Raw genomic sequence first — 25,540 nt, 5'->3', positions numbered from 1 at the left:
CAGGAGTTTGAGGTTGCTGTGAGCTAGGCTGATTGCCACGGCACTCTAGCCCGGACAACAGACTGAGACTTTGTCTCAAAAAAATTTTTTTTTACTTTTTAGTTAAATAGGCTATATATATGGTAAATGGGATATAAAATATTTAATTTTCTGTAAGGCAGATAATTTAGTTGAATAGTTTGAGAGATGGTTTCATAGGCCTCTGTGAAGGGTATTTGATTTTCCATAATTCTTCTAATTTTAACATTTTAAAACATTTTATTTCCCAACAGCTTGCTATGGCATTGTTCAAGTACCCACTGGACCATGGTTTTGCAGGAAATGTGAATCTCAGGAGAGAGCAGCCAGAGTGGTAAGGACTGTTTATCAGAAACATTAAACTACTTTAGTGAGTAGCTTAGGATGCTGCACTCACGTTGCAGTTTGAAAGGTTGTTAGTCTTTTGTTCAAATACTATAACTTAAAGAATTTGGGCCAAATATTGACTTGGAGTTTCAAACAGATTTTGTAAAATCTGAAAAACAAATTGAGCCAAATAACTATATGTTGGTGGATACTTTGAACACATAAAGACACAAAGTCATATTTGGGCTTTATTAACTGTAGTTACAAAATCAAGAAAGCCTGAAGTGGTTTAAGGTTGCATTGGCTCATTATACTTAAAATATGGCAGTAGACACATAAGGCAGTTATGTCGATGATTCTGCTAGGTTTTGTTATATGGGAAAAAAAACAACAAGAATTTAAGCGACTATCATATTGTTTTTACTACATCTGCATGCGTATAGTTTAACTTTGAACACTGACTGTTTTCAGACAGTCCCTTTAGCAAACAACAGAAAGCTTCCTTTTTTACTTGGCTGGCTACCTACTTTCTGAACTTTTGTAAACCTCCTGTAAGAATGAGGGAGGTATGTTTATTGTTTGTAGCCAAAAGCATTTTTTTCCAGTTGAACTTCCAGAAATATCAGAAATAGATTTAATCTTCATTAGTCATACTAAAGTATTACTATTTGTTTTCTTTTGGTGTGGATTATAGAATTTGATAGAAGGCAGAAAACAAACATTTCAACTCTTCTACCTGGGCATATAGCAAAAGCAGAACCTTTTTGATCAGTAAAAATATGACCAAGTAGCCTATATGGTATTATGAGTTTTAGAGCATTGTTTTTATAGTTCTGTCAATACGTTTTGATTGTCAGAATGTACTGTAGAGGAATTACAGCTATTCTAGCATTAGCATAATGGGTTGTAGTAAATGGAGGATGGAATCAGTCATAAAAATTTTAGGACTTGATGAAATATGTATAGATCTACTCTTTGACTTTTTTATCCTTGTGGCTTGTTATGATTTGGGGTGCATAGGTCACCAAGCAAAGGAATGTATGGTTTAATGTGTTAGTAATAATCACTGACAGTGAGATGAGGCTGTTCTAGGGGGTGTTACAGTAGATTAAAGGCCAAAAAACATAAGGAAATGGGAATGTGGGTATCAAGACAGAGAGGATAAAGAGATGGAGAATGGTGGAATGTCAGCATCATTTGCCTAAAATGCCATTTGTTTGCTGTTTTTATTCCTTTATTCTCTCCAAGGATATGGTTAAGGTGTCAAGGTGAATAAGGTAGTTATCTTAAAAGGTATATTAGGGGGCATGTTTGATTTCCATTCATTTGGTGGGATGTGGGCACCATTAAAAGTTTTAAAGCAGAGGTAGAACAGGTTAGGTGGCTCATACCTATAATCTTAGTGCTTTGGGAGACCTAGGCAGGAGGATTGCTTGAAGCCAGGAGTTTAGGACCAGCCTGAATAACATAGTGAGACCCTGTCTCTACAAAAAAAAGGCAGCTGGTCATGGTGGCATGAGCCTGTAGTCCCAGCCACTCAAGAGACTGAGGCAAGAGGATCACTTGAACCCAGGACTTTGAGGCTGCAGGGAGCTATGATCATGCCACTGCACTCCAGGCAGTGGCAGAGCAAGACCTTGTTTCTAAAAGGAAAAGAAAAGGGGGAAAAAAAAAAGAATTTAGAAAAGGTTTCTAAATTCCTATAGTGTATAATTATAAAAGGTAGAGACTTTTGTAAGAAACAAATCTCATTCCAAGCTTATATAAGCAAAGAAAGGATGTTTTATTGTAAGGATACAACAGCCAAGAATTATAACATTGAAATGTATCTCTGACCCAGAAAAGGAATTGAATTAGTCTTATTTCTGCTTTTGACTGCATGCCTGCTTTCTTTCTTTCTGCAGATTTTGTTTGCTACTTACGCCAACAATCAATAGCCAACTTTTTGAGTGTTTACACAGATACTGTGCTAAATGTTTTATATCAGTTTTCTTATTTAATTATCCTATTGAATCTGTGAGGTAGATATTCTGTTATTCTCATTTTATAGATAGGGACACCACAGTATTTTTTTTCTTTGTTATACTTTCTCTCTTTTTTTTTTTAAATTTATTTTTGTATTCTTACTCTTCTCATAGTGATTCTACTGCAAGGGACACCATCGTTTTTTTTTTTTTTTGAGACAGTCTGGCTCTGTTGCCCAGGCTAGAGTGCTGTGACATCAGCCTAGCTCACAGCAACCTCAAACTGGGCTGAAGTGATCCTCCTGCCTGAGCCTCCAGAGTAGCTGGGATTATAGGCATGTGCCACCATGCCTGGCTAATTTTCCCTCCTTCCCTCCCTCCCTCCCCCCCCCTCTTTATATATATATAAATATGTAGTCCAGGTAACTTTTATTTTTTTTAGTAGAATGGGATCTTGCTCTTGCTCAGGCTGGTCTCGAACTCCTGAGCTCTCAAACAATCTGCCCACCTCGGCCTCCCATGCTAGGATTACAGGTGTGATCCACCGCGCCTGGCTGGAACACCATAGTTTTAAGGGAATCGCATAACTAGTTGGAGTCTGGGCTGGGATTAAGCTTTCAACCATTATGTTATATATTATTGCCTCCTCTGGTAAAAGATGATTATACTTCAGCTCCTGATATTTTCTTTCTTTTTTCCTTATTTTTTTGTTTTGGAGACAAGGTCTTGCTCTGTCACCCAGGCTGGTGTGCAGTGGCTTGATCATAACTCATTGTAGCTTTGAACCACTTGGCTCAAGCCATCTTCCTGCCTCAGCCTCCCAAGAAGCTAGAACTACAACATGTTGGCTGATTTTTAAATTTTTTATAGAGACAGAGTCTCACTAGGTTGCCTAGGCTGGTCTTGTACTCCTGGCCTGAAGTGATCCTCCTACCTCAGCCCTCCCAAAGTGCTGGGATTATAGGTGTGAGCCACTGCTTCTGACCAGCTCTTGATATTTTCTATCTTCTGTCTCAAGAGACTAAATCTCAGTCTGAATATTATCTTTTCTGGGAAAACACCTCTGATTTGGCTTAGATGAGGTACCTACCTGTGGACCATTTTGCTGTTGTGAGAGAATAGAGTCATGTTGCTTAGACACATTCAGGAATATCTCTATGGATTGGGATAGCTCACTTCTTCTCAGGGGAGGGGGATTGTGAGCTGGCAGTACCTTGACAGATACTGAACAGTAAAGATCCAGAAGAATGAGGAGCATTTTCAGAAAAGTAGATTGATAGTATATAGAAGACTGGGCACAGTGGCTCAAATCCTAGCACTCTGGGAGGTTGAGGCAGGAGGATCGTTTGAGGTCAGGAGTTCAAGAACACCCTAAGCAAGAATCAGACCCCATCTCTACTCATAATAGAAAAATTAGTTGGGTGTCTTGGAGTGCGGCTATAGTCTCAGCTACTAGGAAGGCTGGGGCAGGAGGATTGCTTGAGCCCAGGAGTTTGAGGTTGCTGTGAGCTAGGCTGATGGCATGGTACTCTAGCCAGGGCAACAGAGCTCTGTCTCAAAAACAAACTAAAAAAAATTGTATTGTTGGCCAGGCGCGGTGGCTCATGCCTGTAATCCTAGCTCTCTGGGAGGCTGAGGCAGGCGGATTGCTCAAGGTCAGGAGGTCGAAACCAGCCTGAGCAAGAGGGAGACCCCGTCTCTACTATAAATAGAAAGAAATTAATTGGCCTATATATATATATAAAAAATTAGCCAGGCATGGTGGCGCATGCCTGTAGTCCCAGCTACTTGGGAGGCTGAGGCAGAAGGATTACTTGAGCCCAGGAGTTTGAGGTTGCTGTGAGCTAGGCTGACGTCACGGCACTCACTATAGCCTGGGCAACAAGCGCGACTCTGTCTCAAAAAAAAAAAAAAAAAAATTGTATTGTTAAGATACTGATGTTTTAGGTCTAAGTGAAGGACTATTCCTTTCCTTCAGGAAATGAGCTGTGTCTTTTTTGTACCGATCAACCTCTTTTTATTGCAGTTCTTCCTGCCTTCTTACATCTCCAGGGAGAAACTGCTGGGTGGAATTTAAACCAGTTTTAGGAATTGATCTAAGGTTGCATTACATTTTAATTTTCGCTTGATGAAGATATGTGTATAAATAAATGAGTATGTATCTGTAAAACCATATGAATAATATACATGTATATTTATATATAATTCTACTAATCAGCATATTAATGTACATTTAATTATCATAAATGGTTTTGAACATTATAGGGCATATAATAAACATCTGTGCATTTCTTCCCAGAATGAACAAATGTCAGTTATTTTTTTGTTTGGTTTGGTTTTTCTTTTTTTTTTTACGGACTTCCTGTCCTGAAGACAAATGTCAGTTCTTGATATTTGATTCAAATCTTCCCTTTTGCTTAAAAGGAGTAATAAATGAAAAAAATTAAGTTGTAGTACTACTTATCTCTCCCTAGTTTTTATTGTCTGTTGGTACCATCTGTGTTTTAATAATTACACTACATGTATATATATATATCCATAAACACCATATAGTATTATATTGTTTTATAGGAATGGTGTCAAACCATATGTTGTTCTGCAACTTGTGATATGGGTATATCAATACATTCTTTTTATCTGAATTTTGGTGTTCTTTCACAGAATGTATCACAGTTTATTTAATTCCCTTATTGCCATTTAAGTTTCTAATTTTTCACAATCTTAAATAGTGCTGCAAGGAACATTCTTGTACATATAGTGAGGCTTTTAAAAAAAAATTTCATCAGAGAATCTGTGTTAATAGGCACATTTAATTTAATTATAGTAGTGACGATACTTTTGGGCCTGCTAATAAAATCTTATTTTCTGTTATCTGTTTACCTTTCTTATTTTCCTTCCCTTTTTCCCTCTGGTTGGAGTGATTGAGTTTTCTTTATTTCTTTAATCCTCTGCTGATTTGGAGGTTATATGCTCTATTTCTTTTCTTTTTAGTGAGTGCCTTTAAAATTTTAATGTGTATTCTTTATTTTTCTGTGAATCTAAAATTAATATCTGTACTCCTTCTGAATAAAGCCAAGGCTTAGGATGCCTGGCTTCCTTCTGTACTCTTTCCCTTGCAAAGTCTTTGTTATTGTTACCTTTATTAATTCTACTTATTTTTAATTTGCTAAATTAATTATTGTGATTCTTTTTTTAAGTAGTCATTTATTATTTAGACTGAACATTACTAATGTTTTTGCTCTGACCAGCTTTTTGTTTCCCTTGTTGCTTTATGGGTTTATTTATTTTCTTTTTGAAGGTGATTTTTTTTTTTTTAAATTCATGGTCTGTAGGTAGTCAATAAGTAAAAAAGCTATTGTAGTCCTTTTACATCTAAGAATTTCATTAGTTTGCTCTCTTGTATACTAGTCTGAATTCTAGGATAATAGTTATTTTCCTGTAATTAAAGATTTTGTTCTAGTTTATCTTCTGGAATTTATTGGTGCTTGTAGACAATCAATCTGCTGGCATTTTGTTTAACCTCTTTGAAACTTGGTGTGTTTTTTATTCTGAGGACTCATTGTCCTTCTAATTTGGAATATTTTCTGCTTTATCTTCTCAAATATTGTGAACTTCTCATTAAATTTTCTTCTCCCAGAACTGTTACTTAAGTGTAGGATTTTCATTCTGTTTTTCATGTCTTCTAATTTGTCTTTAACATTTTCTATCTTATCTCTGTATTATGGATAATTTCTTTAGCTCTGTCTTCAGATTTATGCTTATTATTAATTCAGTGAATTTTTCAGAGTAAACCATATCTTTCTCTCTCTCTTTTTTTTTTAGAGACAGGGTATTGCTCTGTCACCCTGGCCGGAGTGCAGTGGTGTGATCATAGCTCACGTCAGCATCGAACTCCTAGGCTCAAGTGATCCTGCCTCAGCATCCTTAGTAGCTAGGAGGACAGGCACACACTACCATGCCTGGCTAATTTTAATTTTTTTTTTTTTTGTAGAGATGAGTTCTTGCTGTGTTGCCCAGGCTACTCTTGCCTTTACCTCCCAAAGTGCTGGGGTTATAGGCATGAGCCACTGTGCCCAGCTGGTTTTTATTTTTTAATTTGCTTCTTTTTTTTCATGGTGTCTTGCTGTTATTATCTTAAGGATTATATTCCTTCCTTTATTTATTTGAAGATTTAAAATATTTTAAAGCTCCTCAGAGATTTTGGAATTCTTTCATTTTTGTTTGATAACTCTGGAGGTAGATGTTTTAATCTGCTTTGTAATTTTTTTTTTTTTTTTGAGACAGAGTCTCGCTTTGTTGCCCAGGCTAGAGTGAGTGCTGTGGCGTCAGCCTAGCTCACAGCAGCCTCAAACTCCTGGGCTCAAGCAATCCTGCTGCCTTTCAGCCTCCCAAGTGGCTGGGACTACAGGCATGTGCCACCATGCCCAGCTAATTTTTTCTATATATATTAGTTGGCCAGTTAATTTCTTTCTATTTATAGTAGAGATGGGGTCTTGCTCTTGCTCAGGCTGGTTTCAAACTCCTGACCTTGAGCAATCCGCCTGCCTCTGCCTCCCAGAGTGCTAGGATTACAGGCATGAGACACTGTGCCCAGCTTGCTTTGTAATTTTTGACTGCAAACTAATCTTTACAAGTTGTCTTCCTTGAGGTTCCTTTTCCTCTACCATGGGTTGTGAAGATGTCACTGTGGGGAGTTTTTGCATTTGCTCTCTGTCCATTAAGAATTATGTTTGGCTGCTAGTAACAAACACCAGATTCTGTTGGTTTCTACAAATTAGGAGGTTATTCTTTTACTTAAAAGGAGTTCAGAAAGACAGTTTAAAGCTTTTTGACAGCTGTGTGATATCATTAGGAAGTATGCTTTTTCTGTCTTCCTACTATACAATCCTTAGCACATGGTTTTTATTTTTAGGGTTATCCCATGATCACAGCATAGCAGCTGGAACTGCAGTCCTTGTGACTGCAGAAAGAAGTTCCAGGCAGGAAGAAGGGGGGAGGGTAAAGTACAAGTATGGTTCTTTTCCCCCTGAGTTGTACTCTTAATTTCTGCTGGAAGCCCCACTCAACAACTTACGCTCAATCTGGTCTCTAACTCCTGACCTGAAGGGATCCTCCTGCGTTGGCCTTCCAAAGTGCTAGGATTACAGGCATGAGCCACCACACCTGTCTATTTCTTATAACTTTGAAAGAGGTGATTTTTAAAAGTTAAGAGATTTGGTACTTGCCACCATAGACAAATTATAAATAGGCAGTTTGCTTTGCTTTCCTCTTAAATTCCTTTTCCTTTGAATATGAGAAAAGCCTAGGAAAAGGCCAGACATGAAGTTAGTGCGTTCTTTTCTAACCTGCCTACATAACTAGTAAGAGAAATGAAAACAGGTACGTTAGTTAATACATTGCCCAGCATATGGTATCTGTTTATTCCATATTTTTAAAAATTAAAAGAAATTATAATATTTAATTTTTAGAGACAGAATTTCACTCTGCCACCCAGGCTGGAGTGCAGTGGCATGATCATAGCTCACAGTAACCTCAAACTCCTGGGCTCAAGTGACCTTCCTGTCTCAGCTTCCTAATAACTGGGACTACAGGCTAATTTTTAAATTTTTTGTTGAGAGAGAGTCTTGCTGTGTTGCCTAGGATGTTCTCAAACTCCTGGCCTCAGGCGATACTCCTGCCTTGGCTGGGGTCTCTAGTCTTAAGACGGTGATTTATTTATTTTTTAATAAAATTTTTTTTTTACAGATAGGGTCTTGCTCTGTCACTCGAGTGCATTGGTGTGATCATAGTTCAATATAGCCTCAAACTCCTGGAGTCTAGCGATCCTTCTATCTCAGCCTCCCAAGTAGCTGGGACTATAGGCATGAACCACTACACCCAGCTTATTTATTCTGTTTTTGTGTTTAATTTTTATGTTTATCAAAAGCATAATCTCACAGAAAGTCAGGTAGGACCAAAAGCTAATGTTACACACAAACACACAGCAGTCCTTTGCTGCATGACTCCTGAATCCTCATCCTATTCCTCAGAGGCAACCCATATCAACTCTTTGGGCTATTTCTTCTGATATTTACTTATGTATTTTGAAAAGGAATGTCTTAGCAGCTATCTTTGATATGAGTTTTATTTTTTTTATTTTTTTGAGACAGAGTCTCGCTTTGTTGTCTAGGCTAGAGTGAGTGCCGTGGTATCAGCCTAGCTCACAGCAACCTCAAACTCCTGGGCTCAAGCAATCCTCCTGCCTCAGCCTCCCGAGTAGCTGGGACTACAGGCATGTGCCACCATGCCCGGCTAATTTTTTCTCTATATATTAGTTGGCCAATTAATTTCTTTCTATTTTTAGTAGAGATGGGTGTCTCGCTCTTGCCCAGGCTGGTTTCGAACTCCTGACCTCGAGCAATCTGCCCGCCTTGGCTTCCCAGAGTGCTAGGATTACAGGCGTGAGCCACCGCGTCCGGCCTTGATATGAGTTTTAGATTTTGGCTTCCAGTATATCACCTGTTTTAGTTAAATCAGTAGTGTTAAAGAATAATGTTTACATTATTATGACTATTTAAATAATTGTTTTCCTTTTTTTTTTAACCTCTACCCTACCTCAATATTATTATTTCCCGAGTCAAGAGTATACAGTTCTGTTATGATTTATGTTAATATTTCTTTTTTTTTCTTTTCCCTCTGGGATTAATAATTGTATTTTCATTTTTCTTGTCTTTTTAATCTAAGGCTAAATCTTTATATATCCTCTTGTTACTTCCTTATGTAAACTTCTATGTGCTTAATTTATCAGGTAGTTTTTTTTTTTTTTTTTTTTTTTTTTTTGAGACAGAGTCTTGCTTTGTTGTCCAGGCTAGAGTGAGTGCCGTGGCGTCAGCCTAGCTCACAGCAATCTCAAACTCCTGGGCTCGAGCGATCCTTCTGCCTCAGCCTCCCGAGTAGCTGGGACTACAGGCATGAGCCACCATGCCCGGCTAATTTTTTTATATATATATCAGTTGGCCAATTGATTTCTTTCTATTTATAGTAGAGACAGGGTCTCGCTCTTGCTCAGGCTGGTTTTGAACTCCTGACCTTGAGCAATCCGCCCGCCTCGGCCTCCCAAGAGCTAGGATTACAGGCGTGAGCCACCGCGCCCGGCCTATCAGGTAGTTTTATAGATTCAATTTTCCTTCTATATTCTCCTTTCCTTTTTCTTCTTTCCTTTCTTTCCTTGGTCCTTTTCCACTCTTCCCCCTTCCTTCCCCTTTCTCTTCCTCTCCTTTCTCTCCGTCTATCTCCTCCCCTTCTCTCTTCCTCTCCTTCTTTCTATTCTTTTCTTTTTTCCCTACTCTTCCAGCTTTTCCTCATCTTCCTCTTTTCCTCTCCTTTTTAAAGGGGGACCTTCTTCTGGGTACTTCTACCTGTTCTCACCTGGGCTTTTGCTCTTTAGGCTTTGGTTACCAACCTGGGACTCTTCTCTTCACCATCATCTTGGAATTTTCTTATTTGGAGTCCCTGTTTTCCTAATCTCCTACTCCCCCATTTCTTCATATTATTGGTTCATTTTCTTGTTTTGATGGGCACATCTAGCAACTTCATAGAAAAAGGTGCATGAGAAATGAATTTTTTAAGGTTTTGCATGTTTGATAGAATTGATAGCTTTACTGTATTTATTGATAGTTTGCCTAAATATATTTGTAGAATTTTTTTTTTTTTTTTTTTGAGACAGAGTCTCGCTTGTTACCCAGGCTATAGTGAGTGCCGTGGCGTCAGCCTAGCTCACAGCAACCTCAAACTCCTGGGCTCAAGCAATCCTCCTGCCTCAGCCTCCCGAGTAGCTGGGACTACAGGCATGCGCCACCATGCCCGGCTAATTTTATATATACATATTAGTTGGCCAATTAATTTCTTTCTATTTATAGTAGAGACGGGGTCTCGCTCTTGCTCAGGCTGATTTAGAACTCCTGACCTCAAGCAATCCGCCCGCCTCGGCCTCCCAGAGTGCTAGGATTACAGGCGTGAGCCACCGCGCCCAGCCTATTAGTAGAATTTTTAACTGGAAATCATTTTCTTTCATTATTATTATTAATATTTTTGAGACAGAGTCTTACTCTGTTGCCTGGGCTAGAGTGCCGTGGCATCAGCCTAGCTCATGGCAACCTCAAACTCCTTGGCTCAAGCAATTCTCTTGCCTCAGCCTCCCATGTGGCTGGGACTACAGGCATGTGCCACCATGCCTGGCTAATTTTTTCTATATATTTTTAGTTATCCAGTTAATTTCTTTCTATTTTTAGTAGAGATGGGGGTCTCGCTCTTGCTCAGACTCGTTTCGAATCCTGACCTTGAGCAATCCTCCTGTCTTGGCCTTCCACAGTGCTAGGATTACAGGCATGAGCCACGGCGCCCGGCCTATCTTCTGTTCTTGTTTCTTGAATGTAGTTTCTTCTCTTATCTCTGAGGATATTAATTGGAGGTGTTCATTTTGTTTTAGTTTTCTGAAGTTTTCTTCTGCTCCTGGGGCTCTTCCTTTGTACTGTTTTCTTTCTTTCTTTTTTTTTTTTTTTTGAGACAGAGTCTCGCTTTGTTGCCCAGGCTAGAGTGAGTGCCCTGGCGTCAGCCTAGCTCACAGCAACCTCAAACTCCTGGCTCAAGCAATCCTCCTGCCTCAGCCTCCCAAGTAGCTGGGACTACAGGCATTCGCCACCATGCCCGGCTAATTTTTTGTATATATATTAGTTGGCCAATTAATTTGTTTCTATTTATAGTAGAGCCGGGGTCTCGCTCTTGCTCAGGCTGGTTTCGAACTCCTGACCTCGAGCAATCCGCCCGCCTCGGCCTCCCAGAGAGCTAGGATTACAGGCGTGAGCCACCGCGCCCGGCCTGTATATATATTATTAGTTGGTCAATTAATTTATTTCTATTTTTGATAGAGATGGGGTCTCGCTCAGGCTGGTTTCGAACTCCTGACCTTGAGCAATCTGCCCGCCTCGGCCTCCCAAAGTGCTAGGATTACAGGCGTGAGCCACCACGCCCGGCCTTGTACTGTCTGTTTTGGCCTCTCTTTCTTGTTATAGATTTTGCTTAAAAATTAGGTGACTCTTAGCCATCGATCAAATTTAAGACAATTTCCTGATGAGTTGATTGGAAGTTCTGTGTGTGTGGGCAAACTGTTGGCTGATTGACTTCATTATAGGTGATCTGTATGTGTTCTAAGTGCATTCAGAGAATCCTCCAATCATCTGTTTGGGGTTGACAGACCTGGCTACCAATATTCTTTGAGCAAGATGTGTGCTAGAATTTGAGTATATAAGACCTGGTTTGGTGGCTCATGCCTATAATCCTAGCACTCTGGGAGGCCGAGGCGGGAGAATTGCTTGAGGTCAGGAGTTCGAAAACAGCCTGAGCAAGAGAGAGACCCTGTCTCTACTAAAAATAGAAAAATTAGCCAGGTGTGGTGGCATGCTCCTGTAATCCCAGCTGCCGGGAAAGCTGAGGCAGAATAATTGCTTTGCTTTAGCCTAGGAGTTTGAGGTTGTTGTGAGCTAGGCTGACACCATGGCTCTCTAGCCCAGGTGACAGAGTGAGACTCTCAAAAAAAAAAAGTTTATATGGAATTAGACTTTCACTTAATGTTTTTTTAGAATGCTGCCCCTTCTCTGAGCTGTTTCTGTTGTCACAAGGTGTAGATTTCAAATCTCTTGTTTACTCTCTATAGAAAATTAATGTTTGCAGTTTTCTAGGGTAGGGGAAAGATAGTTACATGGTGGTATGTAGTGGAGAAGGAGTTTGTTCTGATAGCTTTTCAGATTATATCCATTTCCTACTGGTTTCAGCCTTACCTGAAAGCAACCCTTCCACATACATAGACCATCGCTGTCCATGTGCATTCACCTACTCCTTGGTGCCTGGTACCTAATGTTTCTCCAGTTCCTGGTGCTATGTGGTATAAGATGCATTGCTTTTGGGCTTGTCTTACTGCAGCAACTTCTGGTCTGTTAAGTCTTTTACCATTTGTTTTATGTCTTCTACCTTCCAAATTTTATAGCTGTTGTTTTCCTTTATGTTCTTTTTTGTATTTGTGGCTTTATGCCATTTTATCTCACTGTTTTTATTTGGTTTTTCAGGAAGGAGGAGAGAAGGTAGTTTTTAGTGAAATTAGCAACTTTTGTTTCTGATGAGGTCTTTTCCCATTTATTTCCTCCAGGATCTTCTTTTATTCATCTTCTCTCTTCAGTCTGTCCTTTTTACTTGATTTTTCCTTCTTAGCTCACAAACATTTTTGATGCTTCCCATGGATTCTAGTTAAAATTTACATTTTCATCGTTTCGTATTTCCCCTTTTATTGGCAAATTTCCTGGAAGTGTAAAACCATAGTTGGTATCTCTCCACTTCTTCAACTACCTATTGTATTCTAATTTCTTAGTTGTGATTAATGATTGAGAAATAACTTAGTAGTCATTATAAGTGATAGCATGTGAAATCTGTATTTGCTATAACATTCTCATCATGGACACTGTCCATTTAGTCTTTTAGTGACCCTTACATAAAGATTCATGTAGTAGAACTTCTTTTAATAATATAGCATCAGGCAAATTATCTCCCTTGAGGATCTGGGTATTTCGTCCTTTTTGATAGATCTATGAAATACATTCTGTTTATTTTTTTGTCCTGGCTCCCACAGCACAGAACCAAACCTGGTCTTTAGTTACATCAGCTAAATTAATCTGGTTGTTAGTATATTTGTTTCCTCCTCCTCCTTCCATGGGGTTTAGGACTTCACCTCTTATCTCTGTTTCTCTGCGTGTTGATTTCATTCTCTTACACTACAGACTCTCTACCTCATGAGGCTGGAACCATGACTGCTGGCAGCTCTTGTTTCCAGCCCCTTCTACCAGAAGAAGGGGCTCTCTTGAAGAATCCTGGGAAGGACTCTGATTGGCCTGTCTTGGATCATGTACCCAACATCTCTGTGGCTGGAGTGGGGAGGGTACTATGAATGGCAACCCTCACTAGAACTACATAGTTGGAGTCAGGGGTAAGAGCAGTTTCCCTAATGTGGGGGGGTGGGTGCTGTTTGCAAAAGAACGGGGGATGGCTTATGAAACACAAGAGATATCCATCATACTGGCTTTTAATGTTCATTTTTCTATTTTTTCCTGTTATAATACAAATTCTTTGCTGTAGGCTGCCTCAGATTCTTTTCTGAACATTTTTAGATATAAGAACATAAAGTATAAACTGCTATTCATTCACCTTTCAGACTAATACATTTTGGCTCTTTACAGGAGTGAGCCACAACACCCAGCCTACATTTGGCTCTTAAGTCCACCACTCTGTTAATTTTGCTATTAATGTCAAAGGGCCAAATTTTTTTTTTTTTTTTTTTTTTTTTTTTTGAGACAGAGTCTCACTTTGTTGCCCAGGCTAGAGTGAGTGCCGTGGCGTCAGCCTGGCTCACAGCAACCTCAATCTCCGGGGCTCAGCGATCCTACTGCCTCAGCCTCCCGAGTAGCTGGGACTACAGGCATGCGCCACCATGCCTGGCTAATTTTTTGCATATATATTTTTAGTTGGTCAATTAATTTATTTCTATTTTTGGTAGAGACAGGGTCTCGCTCAGGCTGGTTTAAAACTCCTGACCTTGAGCAATCCGCCCGCCTCGGCCTCCCAAAGTGCTAGGATTACAGGCGTGAGCCACCACGCCCGGCCCAAATTTTTATATACGTGTGTGTGTGTGTGTGTGTGTGTATTTTTTTGTTAACGTTTTGATCCTACTAGATCAGTGTTTGTAACTGATCATGCATCTCTCTTGCAACTCTCTTCTCATGGCTTCTGGGAATCTGCTTTCTTTCATGTCTTTCAACTGGCTTTTGGATTCCATTTTTAAAATTTAAGTTACATGATTGCTTTTCTTACCTGTGTTTATTTGGTTACCTCACCCTGGGTGAAATTATGCATGCTTATGGTGCCTCTGGGCATCAATATCACCTGAACAGTTTTTTCCAGCCTTCAGATCCATATTTCCAATTGCCTTCTGGATATCTCTACTTAGGTGTCCTAGGCATCTTAGATTTAATTTCTTTACCTCTGTAGTCACTGTCATAATCTAAGTCCTCATTTTTTTGTCTAGATTATAGCAATAGCTTCAATTATATATTTAAGTTTTTTTTGTTTGTTTGTTTTGTTTTTGAGACAGAGTCTCACTTTGTTGCTCAGGCTAGAGTGAGTGCCGTGGCATCAGCCTAGCTCACAGCAACCTCAAACTCCTGGGCTCAAGTGATCCTTCTGCCTCAGCCTCCTGAGTAGCTGGGACTACAGGAATGCGCCACCATGCCTGGCTAATTTTTTTTATATGTATTAGTTAGCCAATTCATTTCTTTCTATTTATAGTAGAAATGGGGTCTCACTCTTGCTCAGGCTGGTTTTGAATTCCTGACCTTGAGCAATCCGCCCACCTCTGCCTCCCAGAGTGCTAGGATTATGGGCGTGAGCCACCGCGCCTGGCCTATTTAAGTTTTGTTAAGGTGATGTATTGGCATGATTCAAAAAAATATAAAAAGATATACAGTGAAAATTCTCCCTAAACTTGTCTCTTACTTGCCCAGTTTTGCTTTCCAGCTCCCCATTGTAATTTATTTCTCTAGTTTATTTATGTATGTACAAGCATATATATATACAGACTCTTGTTTTTCTTTTCTATAAAAAGGTAGCATATTACACATACTCTTTTTTCTCTTTACTACTGCCCTTTTCAGTATAGCCTCCCTGTGCTTAAAGTCTCCTGCAAAGCAAATATGATTGCCATTTCTGTCCTTAAAATAGTAGTTGGTTCGTGGAGTGTTTAACTGATGGTACGGGGAAAATTTTTTTCTGCTCCACATTATGTTCACTCAAAGTATTGTTTTCCAAACTTAAACATTTAATTTCTGCACAGAATATGGCTGGGTAAAAAACAACAATAACAACAACAAACTCCCTTCTATAGTTTTACAGTCGGGTCAATAATTTATTGCCTTAGAACCAAGTAGAAATTACAACTGCCCTATCCTGATGTAAACTCTTCTTTTTCTATCTTGTCCTTACTCCTTCTATGCTCCCTTTCTCTATTTCATCCTCTGTATTAGCTACCAGCTGGCAGATAACCCCATAAGATTACTTTTTTGGGACAGGACATGGAGCAGGGGGAAGATTACTTGTTAATGCTATTCTCAAAACTTTCAGTGGTTTTCTGTTCTCTAGTATTTGTCGTCTCTTGTTTAAACAAGAAAACATTTTTGTTCCGATTTCAGTAGTAGTGTAGGCATATTCATTTTTGGATAATTGAGGAAAGGAGGATAAATAGAAAGATAAGACAAATCCATAATCTGTGATTTCAACCCAGAGACATCCAGGCACTGTAGCAGTAATGTTAAGATCATGGGCTCTGGAGTCAGATGAACTAGATACATGACTGGCCAAATTTCTTGTCTAAGCCTCAGTTTTCTCATTTGCAGAATAGCTTGAAGCTCTTACTATGTGCCCAGGTACTGTTAGGTGCTTATGTAGAGGGATATATTATTTTTCCGTCTCCACAGGACAATGAGATATAGGCTATTCTTATCTAATTTTCTTTTTTTTTAAATGATGAGGAAATGAGAGGCATAGATCTGGTAGTTTGCCCAGGGTCATGAAAAAAGTGGACGAGCCAGGTTTTGAACCCCGAGCACTCCAGAGTTGGTGGTGGTATGTGCTAAGTTGTAGTTCAGATTATAGTTTAAGCAAATAACCAGAAGTATTAATAATATGTATGTGTGAATATCTTCATCTTGTTATTTTAGAATAGGAGAAAATTAACGTCAGTGTGATGAGATTTGGAAGTTATGTCATCAGTTATAAGGGTACTTCATGGTTGGATCTTCTCTGAGGATTAGTTTCTGCCATTGTAGGTATATATGTTTAAACCCCCTAGCTCCTGCTTTATTCCCTTTACTTTTAGAGTTAGGATGGAGAAATTTAGATGAGCTGTGTCTTTGTTCATGAGAGTTTTCTTTACTTTAGACTTTCCAGAAGTTATCGTTAATCTTCACTTCTTTGGACTCCTGGTTAATGTTTATGGATGCTTGATTGTTTTTCGTAACTGATTTTTTTGGGAATTGCCAAGTTTTCTCTCCCATGTTCCATCCTTGATCTTTTTTAATCTATGGATAATGTGTCTGTCAAAGTATGTTTCTTTTGTCATCATGTACATACAGTCATATGTTATAAGCTATAAAAGGATTAATATTTTACCGTTATCCAAAGACTCATAATTTCTTTGGACCAATCCTTTGCTTTTTAATTTACTTTACTCGTATTACTGTGTGTATGGAGAATTTTTTAAACTTATTTTTAGTTAAAAGATCATTCAAAGAAAAATGAGTATACACATCATATAGACAATTAAAATAATAAAGTGAATATGCAGGTGTCTACCAACCAAGCTTAATAAGGAGAGCACTGCCTGTACCTGTTACCCCTGTGTGGCTCTTCTTAATTATGTCCTTCTTGCCTCCTGAATTAAACACGATCCTGAATTTGTTTTAATTGTTCTTGCTTATCTTCAGTTGTCAGTTTTATTTCTAAACAATATATTATTTAGTTGTGGCTGTTTTGAACTTTGTGTAAATGGAATAATGTTCTGTTGACTTTTTGATTAACAGTATGTTTTTGAGATTCATGTATTTGATACATATAGTTGATTCATTTTTATTTTTATTTTATTTTATTTTATTTTTTTTTGAGACAGAGTCTCGCTTTGTTGCCTAGGCTAGAGTGAGTGCCATGGCGTCAGCCTAGCTCACAGCAACCTCAATCTCCTGGCTCAAGCAATCCTTCTGCCTCAGCCTCCCGAGTAGCTGGGACTACAGGCATGTGCCACCATGCTCGGCTAATTTTTTTTTTTTATATATATATTAGTTGGCCAACTAATTTCTTTCTATTTATAATAGAGACGAGGTCTCGCTCTTGCTCAGGCTGGTTTCGAACTCCTGACCTCGAGCAATCCGCCCGCCTCGGCCTCCCAGAGAGCTAGGATTACAGGCGTGAGCCACCACGCCTGGCCCATTTTTATTTTTTTACTGAGTGTATGAATTATACCACTGTTTATGCTGCTGTTGATGGACATTTAGATTTTTGTTAGTGTTTTGCAATTATGAATCATTACTATTGTGAATATTCTTATATATGTGTGAGAATTTTCCTAGATCAAAGATTCTTTAAACTTTTTGGACATGCTTCTAAAAGGGTCATAAAATCAATTTAGTGGGGAGCAACCAGCATTAAGAGAACATTAAAATTTAGGGTTCATTTTTTTTTTTTTTTTTTTTTTTTGAGACAGAGTCTCGCTTTGTTGCCCAGGCTAGTGTGAGTGCCGTGGCGTCAGCCTAGCTCACAGCAACCTCAAACTCCTGGGCTCGAGCGATCCTTCTGTCTCAGCCTCCCGAGTAGCTGGGACTACAGGCATTCGCCACCATGCCCGGCTAATTTTTTATATATATATCAGTTGGCCAATTAGTTTCTTTCTATTTATAGTAGAGACGGGGTCTCGCTCTTGCTCAGGCTAGTTTCGAACTCCTGACCTCGAGCAATCCGCCCGCCTCGGCCTCCCAGAGAGCTAGGATTACAGGCGTGAGCCACCGCGCCCGGCCTAGGGTTCATTTTTATAATAGTATCCTGTATATGTGTACAGGGTTGTAATATAAAACATATTTCTTTTATTATTTAAAAGAGATAGAGTCTTGCTCTATCACCCAGGCTGGAGTGCAGTGGCGTGATCATAGCTCACTGCAGCCTCAAACTCCTGGGCTTAAGTGAACCTCCTGCCTCGAGTGTTAATAAATAGCTAGCTAGGACTACAGGTGCATACTATCACACCCAGATAATTGTCAAAAAATTTTGTTTTAGAGACTGGGTGTCACTGTTGCTCAGACTGGTCTTGAACTTCTGGGCTCAAGTGAACCTCTTGGCTGGGCCTCCCAGAGCACTGGGATACAGGTGTGAGCCACTGTGTCAGGCCCAAACATATTTCTTATTGTGGTTCATGGTTAAAAATGTTTAAAGCAATGATCCTAGAGCATATATTTAGAAGTGGAGTTGCTAGGTGGTCAGGGATGACATTCAGTTTTTAAAAGTTATTTTACTTTATTTTCTCACCAGTAATGTATGAATGGCCTTTAGTCATTCTGGTAAATGTGTAGTGGTATGTCATTGTGGTTTTACCTGGCAGTTTCCTAATTACCAATGCTCGTGAGCCTCCTTTTCATGTATTGATAGACCATTTGGAGTTTCTTGCTTGTGACTTGCGGATGGCTTGTGCCTGTTGGTGGTTTGTTTTTTCATTCTGTTATTGCTTTCTTTTGATGAGAAGTTATTTTAAATGTAGTCAGATTTTTCAGTTTTTTCTTTTAGTTAGTGCTTTTTGTGAGTTGTTAAATCTTTCCCTAACTTGATATCATAAAATTATCCTTATATAATTTTCTGAAAGATTTTTAATTTATTTTTTGTTACTTTTTACATGTAAGTATATAACTCACCTGGATTTGATTTTGTGTACAGAATAAAATAGGGAAACGTGTATATATGAGTGTATTTTTTTTTTTAATAGAAACATCTACTTGTTTTATTCTTTCCTACTCAGTTCTACTGTTGCACTATATCTTAATTTAGCTATTTATATATGTGTGGATTTATTTCTAGACTTTGTGTTCTTTTGGTTTATTTGTATTATCATTGTGTGAGAACCACAGTTTTAAAATTACTCCAGCTTTATAACAACTCGATATCAGATATCAGATAGAAATGGTCTTTTCATCTTGTGGTTTTCTTTTTCTTTTTTTTTTGAGACAGAGTCTTGCTTTGTTGCCCAGGCTAGAGTGAGTGCTATGGCGTCAGCCTAGCTCACAGCAGCCTCAAATTCTTGGGCTCAAGCAATCCTGCTGCCTCAGCCTCCCAAGTAGCTGGGACTACAGGCATGTGCCACCATGCCTGGCTAATTTTTTTCTCTATATATTAGTTGGCCAATTAATTTCTTTCTATTTTAAGTATCTCTCCTATTCTTAGCTCTTAGCATTTGATAAATATTTAGAATAATACCATTCCACAAAAAAATCTTGTTAGTGTTTTGTTTGGCTTTACGTTGATTCTGTAAATCAGTTTTGGAAGAATGGATATCTTTACAGTTTTGCATGGTCCAATCCATGAACATAGTAATCTCTCTATTTAAGTTGTCCTTACTCATTGTGATAAAATATACATAATATAAAATCTACCATTTTATCCATTTTTAGGTATATAAATCAGCGTTATAAGTACATTCCACAGTGTTTTATAACTATCACCAGTTTCTTTTTTTTATTTCAGCATATTATGGGAGTACAAATGTTAAGGTTACATATATTGCCCAAGCCCCCCCCCCAGTCAGAGCTTCAAGTGTGACCATCCCCCAAACGTTGCACATCTTACTGATTATGTTTGTATATACCCATTCCCTCCACCCCCCTCCCACCCACCTGATACCCGATAAATGTTTTTCCTATATGTCCACTTAGGTGTTGATCAGTTGATACCAATTTGCTGGTGAGTACGTATACCACCAGTTTCTATTTCAGAACTTTTTTCATCCCAAACAGAAACTCTGTACTCATTAAGCATCATTCTCCATTTCACCCTCTCCCTAGCCCCTGGTAACTTCTATTTTCTTTGAAGTTGCCTATGTTAGATACCTCATATAAGTGGGATCTTACAGTATTGGTCCTTTTGTATCTAGCTTATTTCATTTGTGTAATGTTTTCAGGGTTCATCCATGTCACAGCATGTATCAGAATTTCTTCTTTACAGCTGAATGATAATTCATTGTTCATATATACCATGTTTTGTTTATCCATTCATCTGTTGATGGAAATTTGAGTTGTTTCCACCTTTGGCTGTTGTGAATAATATTGCTATGAAAATTGGTATACTAGCATCTGTTTGAGTCTCTGTTTTCATTTTCTCTTTGGGTATATACAAGGAGTGAAATTGCTGGATCATATGGTAGTTCTGTGTTCAACTTTTTGAGGAAATACCAAAATGTTTTCCACAGAGACTGTACCATTTTACTTTTTTTCCCATATCTTCACCAACTCTTGTTTTTTTTTTTATTTTTAAAATAATAGCCATGCTAATTGTATAAAATGGTATTTCATGGTTTTGATTTGCATTTCCCTAATGATAAGTGATAAATGAGCATCTTTTTGTCTATTTGTTGGCCATTTGTGTGTTTTCTTTGGAGAATGCCTGTTCAAGATCTTTGCCTGTTTTGTAATTAGTATATTTGTTGCTGAACTAAGAGTTCCTTATCTAGTTCTGGATACTAGACCTGATACTATTCTAGATTCTAGACCCCTTTTAGATATATGATTTGTAAATATTTCTCCCATTCTGTGGGTTGTCTTTTCGCTCTGTTGGTACACAAAAGTTTTTAATTTTCATGAAGTCCAGTTTATTTTTGTTTTTTATTGCCTATGCTTTTGGTGTCATATCACAGAAATTGTTGCTAAATTCAGTTCAGTGAAGATTTTCTGCTATGGGTTTTTTCTTTTCTTTTCTTTTTTTTGGAGACAGGGTCTTACTCTGTGGCCTGTGCAGTGGTGTCATTAGAGCTCACTGCAGCCTCATACTCCTGGGCTGGGAAGATCCTCCCAAGTAGGATACACAGAGGTCTCACTTTATTGCTCAGGCTGGTCTGGAACTCCTGGCCTCAAGTGATCCTGCCACCTCAGTCTCCCAAACTGCTGGGATTATAGACCTGAGCCACTGCACTCAGCCTCCCCTATGTTTTCTTCTAAGTGTTTTAAGGTTTTAGCTCTTATGTTTAGACTTTTGATCCGTTTTTTTTTTTTTTTTTTTTTTTTTTTTGAGACAGAGTCTCACTTTGTTGCCTAGGCTAGAGTGAGTGCCATGGCGTCAGCCTAGCTCACAGCAACCTCAAACTCCTGGCTCAAGCAATCCTTCTGCCTCAGCCTCCCAAGTAGCTGGGACTACAGGCATGTGCCACCATGCCCGGCTAATTTTTTCTATATATATTAGTTGGCCAATTAATTTCTTTCTATTTATAGTAGAGACGGGGTCTCGCTCTTGCTCAGGCTGGTTTTGAACTCCTGACCTTGAGCAATCCGCCCACCTCGGCCTCCCAGAGAGCTAGGATTACAGGCGTGAGCCACCGCGCCCGGCCCTTTTGATCCGTTTTGAGTTACTTTTTGTGTATGGTATAAAGTTGAGTGTCCAACTTCATTCTTTTGCATGTAGATATCAAGTTTTTCATCAATGGTCTTGGGAACTCGAAAATCATTTCACCATATAAGCAAGGGTTTATTTCTGGATGCTTTATTCTCTTCCATTGATGTCTTTATGCCAGTACCACATTATTTTGATTACTGTAGCTTTGTATAGTAAGTTTAGAAATCAAGAAGTGTGAGTTCTCCAAATTTATTCGTTTGCAAGATTGTTTCACTATTTGCAGTCCCTTGAGATTTCAAATGAATTTTAGATTGTATTTTTTATATTTCTGCAAAATTCATTCCTGGGAGTTTGAAAATGATTTCTCTGAATCTGTAGATTTCTTTGGGTAGTACTGACATTTAACAACATTAAGTTGCTAAAAACAATCCAAGAACATGAACTGTGTTTCCATTTTTTTATGTCGTCTTTAATGTCTTTAAGCATGTTTTGTAGTTTTCAGTGTAAAAATCTTGCACTTCTTTGGTTAAGTTTATTGCTTAGTACTTCATTCTTTGTGATACTATTGTAAATGGAATTGTTTTCCATTTTCCTTTTGGGGTTGTTCGTTATAGGTGTAGAGAAATACAACTGATTTTTTTCATATTGCTTTTATATCCTACAACTTTGCTGAATTCATTTATTATTATTAGCTCTAAGAATTTTTTTGTGGATTCTTTTAGAGTTTTCTAGGTATAATATATCTCTGTTCCTGAACAGAGATAATTTTATTTCTTTCTTTCCAATTTGGATGCCATAGTTTTCCTTTTCTTGCCTAACTGCTTTGGCTAGAACTTCTTGTCTTGTTCTAATCTTAGTGGGAAAGATTTCAATCTGTCACTCTGATGAAGTATGTTCGCAGCAGGTTTTTCCAGATACAGTCTTTATCATGTTGTTTGAGAAGGTCTTTGTTTCTCTGTAACTTTTGAGGAATAATTTTACTGGTTACATGCTTCTAGGTTGGTGGTTTTTTCTTTCAGCACTTTATATACTTATTCCACTTCTTGTTTGCATTGTTTTTGATGAGAAATCCAATGTAATTTTTCTTCTCCTTTTTTTTTTTTTTTTTTTTGAGACAGAGTCTCACTCTGTTGCCCGGGCTAGAGTGCCATGGCATCAGCCTAGCTCACAGCAACCTCAAACTCCTGGGCTCAGGCGATCCTCCTGCCTCAGCCTCCCAAGTAGCTGGGACTACCTATAGGCATGCGCCACCATCCCCGGCTAATTTTTTTATATATATATTTTAAGTTGTCTAGATAATTTCTTTCTATTTCTTTTTAGTAGAAATGGGGTCTTGCTCTTGCTGGTCTCGAACTCCTTAGCTCAAACGATCTGTCCCCCTCGACCTCCCAGAATGCTAGGATTACAGGCGTGAGCCACTGCACCTGGCCAAAAATAGTGTTTTAATGAAAAAATTGACCTAGGAAAGAGAAGACCTACAGGTTGTAGCCCATGCTTCCTGACCTTGAATAAATCCTTAGTCTAGATGTCATTTTCTGTGTCAGTAAAACAAGGGGATTAAACCAGATGGTTCCTTCACTCTCTGAATATCCACATGTATGTATGTGATTTCCATTAGAAAGAAAATTCTTAGGGGGAAGTTTTCATATTGTGTGGTATATCATGAGTACGGTAGTTTCGCATGCTGCTTCCTTTACACACAGAACACATTTATCCTTCTCTGGGCCAGAGAATTCTCTCACTCAAATCACTGCCTTTTTATTGAGACCTTATTTCTTCATACAGGTTCCAGTTACTTGTCTGGAATCTTTTCATTTCATTCTGTAATACTCCCTTGAACATTTCTTGCAGGGCAGGTCTAGTTGTAACAAACCACCTCAGCTTTTATCTGGGAATGTCTTAATTTCTCCCTCACTATTGAATTGTAGTGTGCTGAATTCTTGTTTGCAGTTTTTTCCTTTTGAATTTTGAATATGTCTGTCTGTTGCCTTCTGGCCTTCAAAGTTTCTGATAAATTTGATGGAAATCTTATTGAGGATCCCTTGTACTTGATAAGTTGCTTCTCTCTTGCTGCTTTTCAGTATTCATTCTCTCTTTGCTTTTGAAAGTTTGATGTCTCTTGGTGTGTGTAGTTCATCCTACTTGGAGTTTGTTTAGCTTCTTGGATGTTTATATTAATGTCTTTCATCAAATTAGGGAAGTTTTCAGCGATTGTATCTTCAGATACCCTCTCTGTCCCTTTTCTCTTTTCCTTACAGGACTCCTACCATGCACACGTTGGTCAGTTTGATTGTTTTCCATGGGTCCTTTAGGCATTGTTTACTTTCCTTCAGTCTTTTTTCTTTTCCTCAGACTCAGTGATTTCTGATAATTTCCGTTGTCTTATCTCCAGACTTGCTGATTATTCTTCTGCTTGCTAAAGTCTGCCTTCTGATCCCATTAGTGAATTTACCATTTCAGTTCTTATACTTACTGGCTTTAAGATTTTTTCGTTTTGTGTTTTGGTTTTCTGTCTCTTATTGATGTTTCCGTATTGTTCATACATCATTTTCTTGACTTTCTCTACATCTTCCTTAAGTTCTTTGAACATCTTTAAGATAGTTGTTTGAAAATCTTTGTTTGGTAGATCTGTTGTCGGCTTTTTCAGGGACAGTTTCTGTTGATTTTTTTTTTTTTTTCCTTTTAATGGGCTATCCTTAACTGGTGCTTTGTTTGCTTTAAGATAAAAAAAAAATTATGAGGCCGGGCGCGGTGGCTCACGCCTGTAATCCTAGCACTCTGGGAGGCTGAGGCGGGCGGATTGCTCAAGGTCAGGAGTTCAAAACCAGCCTTAGCGAGACCCCGTCTCTACCATAAAAATAGAAAGAAATTAATTGGCCAACTAATATATATATATATATATATATATATATATATATATATATATATATATATATATATAAATCAGCCGGGCATGGTGGCTTGTGCCTGTAGTCCCAGCTACTCGGGAGGCTGAGGCAGGAGGATCGCTTGAGCCCAGGAGTTTGAGGTTGCTGTGAGCTAGGCTGACGCCACGGCACTCACTCTAGCCTAGGCAAGAAAGCGAGACTCTGTCTAAAAAAAAAAAAAAAAATTATGTTTTTTATTGACATGTTGTGGTTTGCCTTGTGATTTTATTTATTTTTATTTTTTTGAGACAGTCTCACTCTGTTGCCTGGGCTAGAGTGCTGTGGCATCAGCCAAGCTCACAGCAGCCCTCAAACTCCTGGGCTCAAGCAATCCTCCTGCCTCAGCCTCCTGAGTAGCTGGGACTACAGGCACAAGCCACCATGCCCGGCTAATTTTTATTCTATTTTTAGTTGTTTGGCCGATTTCTTTCTATTTATAGTAGAGATGGGGTCTAGCTCTTGCTCAGGCTGGTTTTGAACTCCTGAGCTCAAATGATCTGCCTGCCTTCGCCTTCCAGAGTGCTGGGATTACAGGCGTGAGCCACCTAGCCCGGCCTGCCTTGTGATTTTTTGATGAAAACTGGACATTTGAATCTAATAGGGTATATCTTTGGAAATCAGATTCTTCTCCTTCACTAGGATTTGCTGTTCTTTTGTTGATTGTTTAGGTTGTCTCTGTGGCAAGGATTAGTCTAAAATATAACCTTAAGGTCTTCTGAGGTCTTTTCTGAGCCTGTGTCTTTCCCTGGGCATGTGCAGTCACTTCCTAATTTTCCCTGTACGTGCAGTTGTTTCTGAATGTCCTAGTGTTTAGTATCAGGCTCCCAAAAGGGGAAAAAGAGGAAAATAAGGGAAAAAAAGGGGGTGCAAGCCCTTTAAATGCTTTGGCAGTGACTTCTGTGGGAGGAGGAGAGGCTTGCAGCAGTGGTAAGAGGTATATCAGTGGCTGCCTGCGTCATTGTTTGCACCTCTGTGATCAGAAGTAGCAGTCAGAGCATAGATCATTGATATTTGGAGGACAGAGTTCTTTTTGACCACCCCTGGCTCTGGCAAGCTGTGTTCAGGTTGGTAAAGGAACATGTGCATAGCGACCTG

The 25,540-nt window shown here is 38.8% G+C and overlaps 1 protein-coding gene across 15 annotated transcripts in view; it reads left to right on the top strand.

Annotated features, from left to right (window-relative positions):
* Positions 1–25,540, top strand: part of MLLT10 (MLLT10 histone lysine methyltransferase DOT1L cofactor) — a 198,777-nt gene that overhangs the window by 4,755 nt on the left and 168,482 nt on the right. For 10 of the 15 annotated variants that reach the window (XM_075997676.1, XM_012767338.3, XM_012767325.3 and 7 more), the window contains exon 3: positions 273–352. In XM_075997676.1, coding sequence (XP_075853791.1) covers positions 273–352 — 80 coding nt within the window. Of the gene's footprint in view, positions 1–272; positions 353–13,143; positions 13,321–25,540 lie in introns of those variants that run through there. The other 5 variants (XM_012767337.3, XM_012767335.3, XM_012767332.3 and 2 more) reach the window with 3 other exon arrangements.

This window comes from Microcebus murinus, chromosome 25, assembly GCF_040939455.1.
Source record: "Microcebus murinus isolate Inina chromosome 25, M.murinus_Inina_mat1.0, whole genome shotgun sequence".
Classification (NCBI taxonomy): Eukaryota; Metazoa; Chordata; class Mammalia; order Primates; family Cheirogaleidae; genus Microcebus; species Microcebus murinus.
This window is presented reverse-complemented; position numbering and strand designations above follow the sequence as displayed.